We start from the raw sequence: 12,280 nt of genomic DNA, 5'->3' as shown, positions 1-12,280 counted from the left end.
GAAGAGATTATTCATGATAAACAACAATATAAATTAGACTCCCAAAAACTGTAGTGGTGCTAAAAGATACACTAGCAGAAGGACATCTGACCCTAGAGAGTTTATTAGAGACGGGGCCGACGATCTAAGGCCATGATTGCACGGCTTTACTTTTGAGTCATCAATTATAGTAGATTTATTATTAAGATTGTATTAAGTTATTATTGCATATTTTTCATTTGTACCCTCACTTGAGGGAGTAGTCCTATGTAAGTCCTAGGGGTATTTTGTCTTTTATTTCCTTCATTGTATCTGGGCTATTTAAAGCCTCCTCATCTTTTGAGGGATGATGAATATTATTACAAACAAATTTCTGCACTTTTGCTTGGAAGAGTTGAGAGGTTCTCTTGAGAGTGAAAACCCTATGTGAGGGCAAGTATTACCCATCAGCCGCAGGAAACGTCCGGCTCGTGGTTCTTCATCTCCACCAACTTCTTCTCCCCTCGTCCCTAGTTTCCAACCGCTCCATCCTCCGTCCTAGCCGCCGGCCTCCACCTTCCTCCCACCTAGCCGCCGGCCACAAGGCCTCCCCACCTCCTCCTCATAGCCACCGGCCCAAACTCTAACCCTAATTCTAGTCGCCACCCCTAACCCTAACCCTAATCCTAGCCGCTGGCCACCCCTAACCCTAATCCTAAACCGACGGCCCCAATCATCCCTCCATTGCCTCCAAAATTCAAATCCCTAAATTGGTTACTTTCCATATGTGATGAATCTAAATTAGGAGAGTTTTCATTTCATATTTCAATTCAATTCGAATTTGAAATTAATTCATAAATTAAGAGTTATATTTGGAAAGGCCATCCAATCAAGGCCTTTTAAATTTGAATTTAATCTCAAAGGATAATGGCATTAAAGTCTCTTACTTAATTGAGATTGGCTTTGATTGGTAATCCCTTAATTCCCTCCCACATCCCCTCCCCTTCTCCATAGCCACCGGCCGCCTCTCTCTCCCTCTTTCCCCTTTTTGTCTTTCCCCCATTTAATTCCCTCAATTATTATCTCTCTCGATAGATGATAATTTCCCCTACTCATTGATGTAGACAAAGGGGGGGTCAACACAAGTCCAAAATAAATCATATTTTGGCTTCCCTTGAGTCTAGTAGTTTTTCATATTTGAGCTAAACTTTTAGTTCATTTATGAGCTGAACTTTAGTTCATTTATTGAACTAAGGGTTAGCTCATTATGAGCTAACATTTTAGTTCATTTATTATCTTTTAATAAATATAGTTTTATGCTTTTTATGTTTGTTTAATGTTTGTCTCTTGGAATTCCAAACCGGCCTTTGGAATTCCAAGATTTCTTTTTCACATGGTGGCTCCTTGAATTCCACCATGGCTTTTTAATTTTTTGTGTATGTCTCTTGGGATCTCACGGCTGGCTCTTTGGTCCGTGCGGTTCCTTCGGTTCCCGCGGCTGTGGCTCTCGGTCCGTGCAGTTCCCTTCGTCTCCCGTGGCCGTCTCCTTGGTTCCTGGTTTGGGTGTAAACCGAGAACTTGGGGGGGAGATTTCTATACTTTTTAATGTTTAGTTTTAAGTGTTTAATTAAATGTTTGTGACCTTTTGTATTCCCCTTTCATACCTATAAATATGGGGGCTATGTATTGTTTAAAAGTAGTGAAGTTATGTGATATGTGATTTTTGGAAAAAAATCTGTTAACCTGCGGGTTGCTTGGAAATCCTGCGGGCTCTTTCCACTCTTCTTTTCTCATCCACTCCGGAAATCCTGCGGGCTCTTTCCACCCTTTCTTCTCGGGCTTCTAATCTCTTTCGTCTCTCCGCAAGTGCCACTCCATCTGTATCTTTCTTCTCCAAGTGCAGCAACTTTAGGGTGTCGTATTTTAATTTTAAGTTTGCAAGTCGTCGTCGTTGTAATTTCGTCTTTTTATTTTATTTGGAGTCGTTTGTATTGTTGTAGTTTTCTTTTGTTTAGTTTAAATTGAAATGTAAGAGTTTGTTCTTTCCTCTTCTAGACTTTGCTTTGTCAGGTGTCATTTAAGTATAATTTTTGTTAAGCAAAAAATATAGGGTCCCCTATATTTTTTGCTTACAAATCTCATGGATGGCTCAAACCCTAAAATGATCCTCTCTCCAAGTTGCTAATTGCTGCCCTATGCTTCCTCAAGACGACCACTTGGTGCTCTCTTCCCAAATAGCTTGTACTCCAAGATTTTGACATATCCCTAAACTGCTGTCTAGATTTCCTGGATATTTGAAAACTGCTGTCCAGAATTTTCAGAGCGTCTTGGTATGCTGTCCCAATCTCCGGGATAAACCAGTTTGCTGTCCAGCCGTCCCGAACCTGTATGAGTGCTGTCCAGACATCCTAAAGGTGCTAGGTTGCCGTCCAAGACATGTAATAAGGGTTCGGGTTGTTGCCTTCTCTTTATTGGCACCGAAAACGTCCACACTGAAGCATCATATCTCTTCCTTTGAATAAGCTCCTTCCCTTTCCTTTTACCTACTTATTCTTCTCAATTGTGGCATAATAAAGGTTGTGCAATTTATCTCCGCTTAGCCAAACATCAAGAGCGTGAATGAGTGGATCCAATTAGTGACTAGTCCAAATGTTAACTTAGGGATTTCTTTTGAAAATCCCCCATGCTATGCTAAGCTTGATTGGAACTGATTATTCATGATTCTAACTCTTATCATGTAATTTGACCTAAGCTTAAATCGCATCTTTCTTGTTTCAAGATTTATTTAAATCACTAGAAGTTGTTGCTCTAATTTAAAAGGCGTTTAATTTCAACATTGCATAATTACCTATGCATTTAGTTCTACATCAATTATCCCCTAATTCAAATCAACATGAAACATTTCAGTACAATCTGCATTATAGATCTTTGATATAATTTTCCTGGTGATGAAGTGAGGATATCAATAGAAATGGCAGAAATCTTCTCATAAAAGGATAAAAGAGATGTAACAATCAAACCACCCAGAATCTAGCATCCTATCACCAAAAGATAAAAAGCCAAGCTTAAACGAATTGGAAATAGAAGATGTTTACATAGAAATTCCATTGACAAATCATTCTTCTTTCTCTGGAGGCTAGACATGGTCTCATTCATAGCCTATGCTCATCGTTCTCTTTTTGTAGTAGATATTATTAATTTATAATCCTACAAATAATCTCGACCACTCAAGAGATGGAAGATGATCAACTTTTGAAACTGATATATCAACACAGTTTCAAATCACCATACAGTCCAGAAAAATTGGGTACAGCTTCAAATTGTAGTCACAGTTGTGTGTACCATAAACATAATTAACGAAATTTATTGAGGCTACCACCAAGCCAATAACTTATTATTATTATTATTATTATTTTAAAATTTTTTACCACCAAGTCAATAACTTGAGCAGATGGACAGCACCAAAAATTATCATGCAGGACCTCATTTAAACATAACTTTAAATGATCATACAACTGAAATTAGCCACTTAGATGTTGTGATGACCAAGCATATATCAATATAAATCGTTTTGCATAAATATATTGCCCAGGCAGGAAACTGTTAACTTCCTGATAAAAAACATTTTCTTCAAAGAGGTTGGAAACCTAGCTATCATGTGGTACATCATTTGGCAGTTATATTTTGTATATTTAACACATATGTTTCTCACTAAAAACTGAGCAGGAAAATTTTAAGACAAACTACTTATAATCAAAGCACAATTACAAGAATTTACCTCTTATTTGTAGCGCGTGTGCAGGATTGACACATTACACAAGTTATCTTAGTTTTCTAGATTAATGACATCGAACTAGAGAACTGTGGTTTGAGCGCCAAACTAAAATGTAGATTGCAAGGGGCAGACATGGTTTAAGAAAATGTTATTTAGGTATGGAAAAGAAAGAAGATATAATCCTGGCTACTCTGAATGGGACAGGAAATTATTAATAATACTTCCATGTAGTGCTGGGACAGCAAACAATCGCAGTTTAGATTACATGCATCTATGCTGATGCACTTGGTTTTTCATAAATGTAACTGTATTTTTTTTAAAAGCAATCCCATTTTCTGGGCTGGGATCATAATTAATGTTTCTTGCAGCTGCATAACACAACGTATACAAACCTGCTACAAAGATAATTAACTGTGAAATTGACGTAATTCCCACAAGGGAAATTATCGACCATTATGTAAGCATAACCAACATCTAAATCAACTCCAACTTTAAAACAGAACAAGTTCAGCACTTGCACTATGACTGAAAAGGATAATGGAGAAACAAAGCTATTAGATCCAAAGACGTAATTGACAAACCTTCTGAACTCCCCCATCTAGCCATGCAAATGTAAGTCGTTTCTCTTTAAATACTGCAGCAGCTACAGGAGTTTTAATGGAAGTTTTCTCTCCATTGGAGCCAAAATCATCTATTAATATATTCTGGATCCTGCGCATGGCCTATAATAATTATAAATTCAAATTACAAGAAGTTTGATAAAGATGTACTGTTCCACAAATCAGTAGAAAATTGAGCAATGAAACAAACTTCTCTCATTTTGTTTAGTGCAAGGCCAGGACGACCAGCAACAATTGCACAATACCAAGTTTCAGCATAATTTCCAGCACGAGAAAAACCTTTAGCATCACAACCTAACTCCATGGAATTTGCGCTTCTTAATTGGGGGAGTTCTGGATTACAAAAGAAAATAGCAAAACGGTAATTTATAGAATCTGAAAACTTGCACAACTTGATTGTATAAATTCTGGAATCAATTGAAATTAAGATCAAGATAACATAAAAATGCCTATGAACGGAATAGGCATGCAATTCTAAATCACTAAACTCTACTAACTACGATGAAAAAAAGCATAATTTCTTATAGCTATAACAAGCCAGCCTTTCAAGCTGAAATGGTGAATGAATTGCAAGCAACTATGAGGGTAGGGTGAAAAGAACCAAACTAATAAAGAAAATGCTTATATTGTCCAGAGCACTAATGGGATAGATTTAACATGTGTTACAATTTGATGTAGGCAAAGGGGGGGTCAACTCAAACCCAAAATAAGTTGGTTTTGACTTCCCTCGATCTTATAAGCTCAAAAAATTTTGAGCTAGAATTTAGCTCATTTATGAGCTGGTTTTTTAGTTCATTTATTGAACTAAAGGTTAGCTCATTAATTAGCTAGGTTTTAGTTCATTAGTTATCTTAATTATGTTATTTTTCTTTATAGTTTTTATATCTTAAATTTAAGTTGTCCCTTGGGATTCCAAAATGGCTTTTGGAATCCCAAGGTTGTTTGTTTTCCCGTGCCTTGGCTTCCACGGTTGGCTTTTCCCATGCCTTGGCTCCTACGGTGGGCTGCTGGTTTTTCGAGCTGGGGGACTTTCCCTGCCTTTTGGCGCCTCGGTTCTGTGCAGGCCTCTTTGGTTCCGTGGCTGTCTCTTCGGTTCCGTGGCTGGGCTGTTTCCCGTGAAAAGCAGGGGGCTTTTCCGTGGCTTGTGATGTTTGGAATCCTATGGGAATTCAATTAGTGTGGCTGTTTGTATTCCCCCTTTCATACCTATAAATATGAGGGGTTATGTAATATTTTAAAGAGATATATATGAATTTTTGGAAAAGAAATCCTTGGGATTTTCTTGGAGAAGCTTGCGAGCTTTGTCCACCTTCTTCTTCCACCTCCTTTGGAAATCTTGCGAGCTCTTTCCACCCTTCTTCTCGGCTTCTAATCTCTTTCGTCTCTCCGCAAGTTTACACCCCACCTGTATCCTTCGTCTCTAAGTAAAGCAAGTTTAGGGTGTCTTGGTTGAGTCAAAAGTTGTAAGAGTCTTAATTTTTATTTGATTCAAATTATTTTGTGAGTTTTTATTTATAAGAGTGTTCTTTTATTTGAAATATAAGAGTTTTTTCGTTTAATTTCGTAGGAGTCCTTTTCTTTTAGTCGGGTCTGTCCTCCTTATGGGCAGAGGTCCTCGGGTCCCCCCCATCCCCCGGAACTTTGCCCGCATCATTTGGTATCAGAGCAAGTTAGGAAGTCCTAGGTTGGTTTGTCAAATATTGTTTTGGTTTGTCAAGTCAAGTCTTGTTGTGAGTTGTGTGAGTCTTGCGAGTCTAAGATTTAGATTGAGTCTTTATTTGGGTCAAGTTTATCGTTGAGTCTTTTTTTTTATTTGAGTCGTTTAAAAAAATGAAAAAAGACAAAAAAAAATTGGAGAAAGCAAGCCAGATGAAATTGAAGATCCTATGGATAGATGGATTCCATCAGAATCAACAAATCCTTTGCTGTATGAGCTGTACAAACTTCAATCATGGATGCACTTATGTACAGAAAGGTATATGAAGAAGAAACAGCGTTTACAAGATCGATTTCTGAAAGAACGAGAAGAAATCCTGAAGAAATATGAAGAAAAGATCAAAGAGTTGGATGCTCCGTCTTCACCTCCTCCAAAGAAAGCAAAAGCTAACTCATCGGGAGATGAGTTCTCAAGAAGGGGAGTCTGATGTAGGCAAAGGGGGGGTCAACTCAAACCCAAAATAAGTTGGTTTTGACTTTCCTCGAGCTTACAAGCTCAAAAAATTTTGAGCTAGAATTTAGCTCATTTATGAGCTGGTTTTTTAGTTTATTTATTGAACTAAAGGTTAGCACATTAATTAGCTAGGTTTTAGTTCATTAGTTATCTTAATTATGTTATTTTTATTTATAGTTTTTATGTCTTAAATTTAAGTTGTCCCTTGGGATTCCAAAATGGCTTTTGGAATGCCAAGGTTATTTGTTTTCCCGTGCCTTGGCTTCCACGGTTGGCTTTTCCCGTGCCTTGGCTCCTTGGTTCCTACAGTGGGCTGCTGGTTTTCCGAGCTGGGGGCCTTTCCGTGCCTTTTGGCACCTCGGTTCTGTGCGGGCCTCTTTGGTTCCGTGGCTGCCTCTTCGGTTCCATGGCTGGGCTGTTTCCCGTGAAAAGCAGGGGGCTTTTCCGTGGCTTGTGATGTTTGGATTCCTATGAGAATTCAATTAGTGTGGTTGTTTGTATTCCCCCTTTCATACCTATAAATATGAGGGGTTATGTAATATTTTAGAGAGAGATATATGAATTTTTGGAAAAGAAATCCTTGGGATTTTCTTGGAGAAGCTTGCGAGCTTTGTCCACCTTCTTCTTCCACCTCCTTTGGAAATCTTGCGAGCTCTTTCCACCCTTCTTCTCGGCTTCTAATCTCTTTCGTCTCTCCGCAAGTTTACACCCCACCTGTATCCTTCGTCTCTAAGTAAAGCAAGTTTAGGGTTCGCAAGCCAATCTAGTCAAGATTAGTACGAAAACAGAAGAAAAACAGCTGTCCCAGCAGTAAGCCACCAAAACAGTAGAAATTAGGGAGGGAAAACACAGATTTCACTAGTAGATGCAAGAAAACAAAGTAAGATACAATGTTCTTCAATTCGAGAGGAAGAACCACTCTCCAAAACTCTCTAGCAAAGCCTAGAGCCCCAATCCACAAGTAGATCTCAAAATTTCAGCAAATCTCAAGATGAAACCCTAACTCACACCATTCCTCCTAATTAAAGTAAAAGGACTTATTAAAAATCCCTAAATAGCCCCTTAATTCAAAATTTTCCTCCTAAAGTTTTATTACGTTCATTGCTTGGGCCCACAAGGGCTGCCCCCCCCCCCCTCTTTTTTCTGCCTGATTTTCGCCCAGCTTGGGCCTTCTGGAGTAAAAGAGGACCGGTCCAGCCGGCCCAGCATAACAGTTTACTTGCAATTGGGTCCTTCTTGTCCTTGGGCTGCTTGCTGTTCTCGGATGGGCTTTGGCTGCTTGGTTTTGAGCTAAAAAATTGGGGTTCTAGTTGGTGCTAGCTCATCAATGCTTGAGCTGAAGTTTAGCTCATTATTTGGTGGTATAATTGCACTTCCTAGTTGATTAATTCATAAAGGTATGTGGAGTGGAGCTTGCCTCTTCCTATTCTTGTGTATCCTTGGTTTTTTCCTTGTGAGTCAATGCTATGGCTGGTAGTCTTTTCGTTTCTCCTCCCTGGTTGCTTTCCCGTAACTCCTTTGCCCCGTTTCCTGTGTTGGCTCCTCAGGTCCCTCTCTGGCTGCTTTCCCATGGCTTGCTGGTTGGAACAATATTTTATTATAAGATTTGTTTTAAAGTTTTCTCTACCTTCTCGGTACTGCTTGGTACAATTCGATACCCCTCTGTACTAAGCAGTACCGAGCGATACTGAGTTCCTGTACCGAGCAGTACTGAGCAGTACCGAGTATCGAGCGGTACCGAGCAGTACCGAGTACCGAGCGGTACAGAGTACCTAGCGGTGCATGGTATCGAGTGGTACCGAGCCGTACCGAGTTCTGATACCGAGCCTGCGATTAAGAAAACGAAGAATGAAGAAATGAATCTTCAATGCTCACGCCGCCTTCAATGTTCGTGTTGTCGAGTCACTCCATCGACGAAGGATTCTGTTGGCTTTAATGTTCGCGTCGTCAAGCCTCTTTGTTGACGAAAGATAATACTGTTCGCTTCTATGCTCGCGTCGTCAAGCCTCTTTGTTGACGAAAGATGATACTGTTCGCTTCTATGCTCGCGTCGTCAAGCCTCTTTGTTGGCGAAAATTTCTTAAGGGCATAATGGACATTTGGCAATTCCAATTCCTCTTATTAGACAAAACCGAAACCCTTCCCTCATCTCCCATTTGCAAATCACAACCAAACCGAGCGGAAGAAAGAGGAGCGGGCGTGAGGCGTCGGACAAGGGGCAAGGCGTTTTTCCGGCGAAAATTTTAGGAGAAATCGAAGAGGAGATCAAGGGAAGAAGAAGGTATGTTTTAGATTTTCATTTCCCCTTCTAAATCTCAAGAAATTTGAGAACGAAATTTTAGGGTTTTTATAGAAAATGTGTTTTTCTTCCAAACTTCTTTAAGGAATAAATAGGGATTTATTAGAGGAACATTTTAACAGTAGAAATGAAGATTTTGGAGAGATTTTTGGAGAAAGAGAAATTAGGGCTTTTTAACCAAAACCTATTTTCTACTAAGTGCTTTTAGAAAAGTTATTTCTAAGGTTCTTAGGAGTGTTTTTAAAGCATGAATTTGAATTTTTGATAGAAAATTTTATTAGGCGTGCAACGGAAACTCCATGCTACTGATTGTAATCATATTTAGAACTCCTTAAGGTTTACTTGTAGATAACACATTAGGCGTGCAATGGATCTTTTACAATAGCTTGTAGGAGTTTGTATGCTCGTACCCCTTTGCACTTGTTGCATATCGAATCCCCTCTATTTGTAAGGTTCAATATACTTGACTTCATTTTGCTCTTGTGTTCGTAATAGATGAGCATAGCTATATGCAAGCCATATTGAATGTTACAAGTGTTCCACTATCACATGAAGATGACTTAAATCTTGTATGATGAGCTGGCTTGATGACATTTGCATTTGATTATGAATTCATGATGGATCTTTGACGTTCGTTGGAGGTTTCATGCCATAGCTTATAGGTAGAGATCTTGTTGATCTCTCTTTTTGCAAGCAAGTTGTGTTATCACTTGAGGGCATCACTTTATGTCATGAAATTTGATTGTGTTGCTGCTCAAATGAAATTTCATTATTGTTCCTGCACCTTATATTGTTCAAATCATAATTTATTTAAGTCAAATGAGCTTCAAGCTCAAGCTTAGCTCAAGTCCATATTCAACCATTCAAACTCAAGTGTATATCAATGTCATTTCTCATTCGATTCTTGCTTGCAAATATGCTTCAAATAATATTGAATTCCATAAGTCCTCTATTTGATTGTTGATGTTCATTTGAACAATTCCAAGTTTTAATAGCATTTGTATTCTTTTTGTTTTGATTTAAACATTTAACATTTAAAGTCCGGGTCTTTGTAGTCAAATTACAAGTTATATTTCATATCCAAAATGAGTTCAAGTTCTAGTCCTTTGTTCAACTCATTTGAGTTCAAGTAGTCCCCTGCTGTCTTGTAGAGTTCAAGTCCGAGTTCAAAATGAGGTCAATCAAGTCCACTTGCAAGTTCATTTGAGTTCAAGTCTATTTAAGTCCATTTGATTTAAGTCCACAAGTCCCAAATTGTTCCAAGTCCTTGTCTTTATTTCAGACAAAATTTTGACAGCCTCCCGACGTCTCCCCCGTTTAGGGGAAAAAAACCAAGAGGCCGCCTACCCGCCACATCAATAAAGACGTGCCCGGTTGGTGTTTGTGAGACACCACGACGGTGATATTTTGTTTTTTCATCCACCACGTCAACAAAGGCGTGCATGGGTTTTTAAAAAAAAAAAGCATTTTTTTTAAACAAGTAATTTGCTTTCCCCCCGCTCGGAGGTACTTATGAGTGACCCCGCTTCGCCGTAGGTGCCGCACCGGGGTCCCATCCCACCATGCGCAACAAAGGCTTGCATGGGCAGTTTTCCGGTCCGCCACGAACATTGAAGTAGGGTTTTGAGTTTAGAAAAATTCGTACCTTCGCGGGGTTGTCAGTATTGGCACATGGATCGAGGGGTCACTCGCCTACCTCGTCGTAGGTGTCGCACCAGGTTCCCTCCTACCACGCTCAACAAAGGTGTGCATAGGTGGTTTGTCGGCCCAACACGCATGCCGAGGTAAGAGAGGGTGACACATTTTCTTCTTTACAATTTATTATTATTATTATTAATTAGCTAGCATAAATTATGATTAGATTTAATTAATTATAATTAATGTATAATTAATTAACAATTAATTATATTAAAATAATTAAACATAATTAAATTTAATTAATTATGATTAATTAATGATTAATAATAATTAATTATCATATAAAAATAATTAATTATAATTACTTTAATTAATTAAAAACTAATAGCGCAATTAATTAGTTACTAATTATAATCAATATTAATTAAACATAATAACTTAGCTAATTATGATTAAATTAAATGATTAATTATAATTAACATAATAATTGTTGATTAGATTTAATCAATTATTATTAATACATAATTTAAACTAAACTAATTATATAAAAAATAAATAAAATAATTGTAATAATAAAAGGCCCTAAAAGGGGGCTGTTCGGCAACAGGGGATTCGGCCGAAGAAGCTCCCTTAAGGGAGATCGCTACCTTCACCGCGGCAAGTTCTTGTGTTGCTTCCGATCAGAATGTCGTGACTCCGAATCCGACAGGAAGAGAACGTCGTCGGAGGGAGGTAGGATCCTCTCGTCTCTCTCTCTCTCTCTCTCTCTCTCTGGACGATCGAACCTGAAGGTCCGGTGGCTTTAATCGCAAGAGTAATGCCGGATGGGGCTGGGTTCAAACGGCTGGGCCCATCGAACCCTGACGGCGGCTTTACGCCGATTGGATGTGGGTGTGGTTTCGGAAGAGGCAGAGGAGGAAATGGTGAGTTCGGATCGAAGCTAGGTCGGAGAGAGCTGGGAGATCGGAAGGAGTAGGAGCGGAGCTTTCGCGTGTGTGGAAGCGGGAGAGCAGAGAGCTGGAGGGAAGGAAGAAAAGGTGTGGCTACTGGATGAAGGAGTCGTGGGAGCTTGCGAACTGGAATAGCGACCCAAAGTCTTCGTTCGCTCGGGTATTTAACGAAGAGGATGGAGCTACGGATCGCAGGCTTCGCGCAGGAGTTTAGGGAAATGATGCAAACGGCGCCGATTTTAGCTGAATTCGCTGCAGAATTCGTGGATCCGCCGAGCATAAGGTATGTACGCTGGATTTCTACTTTCTTCCCTTCTTGCTCTTTATACAGAGGTTAACACACTGTTTCCCCGATACATATACTTAAGTGGTCTCCCCATTTCAATGCATATGTAGAACAATCTATCATACCTATCTAGATAGGTTTTCCTCAACTTCAATAATGTTTCTATCTTTGAAAACCTTTGTAAGTGGATGCTACTACAACCATCTGCCGAGGACTCCTACAACCAAAGTTTTGGTTGGGATGGACATTACCATGCCAATGCAAGAGAATTTGTGGACTAGCTCAATTTTCTGGATATTAATAGAAGGTAGTCTATGAAAGCATTCCCCAACATTGCGCTTTCTGCAAAATCTTTGCAAAAATTTCATTGATTATTTTAAGGCTCATCTCAATTTGAGGAGATCAAATATTCAGGTACAAGCTATCATAATTTATTTCGCCAATTGGCATGGTAATGTCCATCCCTGCTAGCCTTTCCATAAATGGTTTCTACATTCTTTGAAAGCAAGCCATCATAATTTATTTCTCCAATTGTAGAGATTCCCCTCTCCCTTCTATTAGTAAGAACATAGATGGCCAATGGG

General features: G+C 39.1%; 1 protein-coding gene across 1 annotated transcript in view; it reads right to left on the bottom strand.

Moving 5' to 3' along the window:
* Positions 1-12,280, bottom strand: part of LOC110108617 — an 89,715-nt gene that overhangs the window by 7,976 nt on the left and 69,459 nt on the right. The window contains exons 13-14 of the mRNA XM_020839327.2: positions 4,544-4,686; positions 4,315-4,455 (exon numbers count right to left, since the gene is read on the bottom strand). Of these exons, the coding sequence (XP_020694986.2) occupies positions 4,315-4,455; positions 4,544-4,686 (284 nt within the window). The remainder of the gene's footprint in view (positions 1-4,314; positions 4,456-4,543; positions 4,687-12,280) is intronic.

Source organism: Dendrobium catenatum, unplaced genomic scaffold (genome assembly GCF_001605985.2).
Source record: "Dendrobium catenatum unplaced genomic scaffold, ASM160598v2 original_scaffold_185271, whole genome shotgun sequence".
Classification (NCBI taxonomy): Eukaryota; Viridiplantae; Streptophyta; class Magnoliopsida; order Asparagales; family Orchidaceae; genus Dendrobium; species Dendrobium catenatum.
This window is presented reverse-complemented; position numbering and strand designations above follow the sequence as displayed.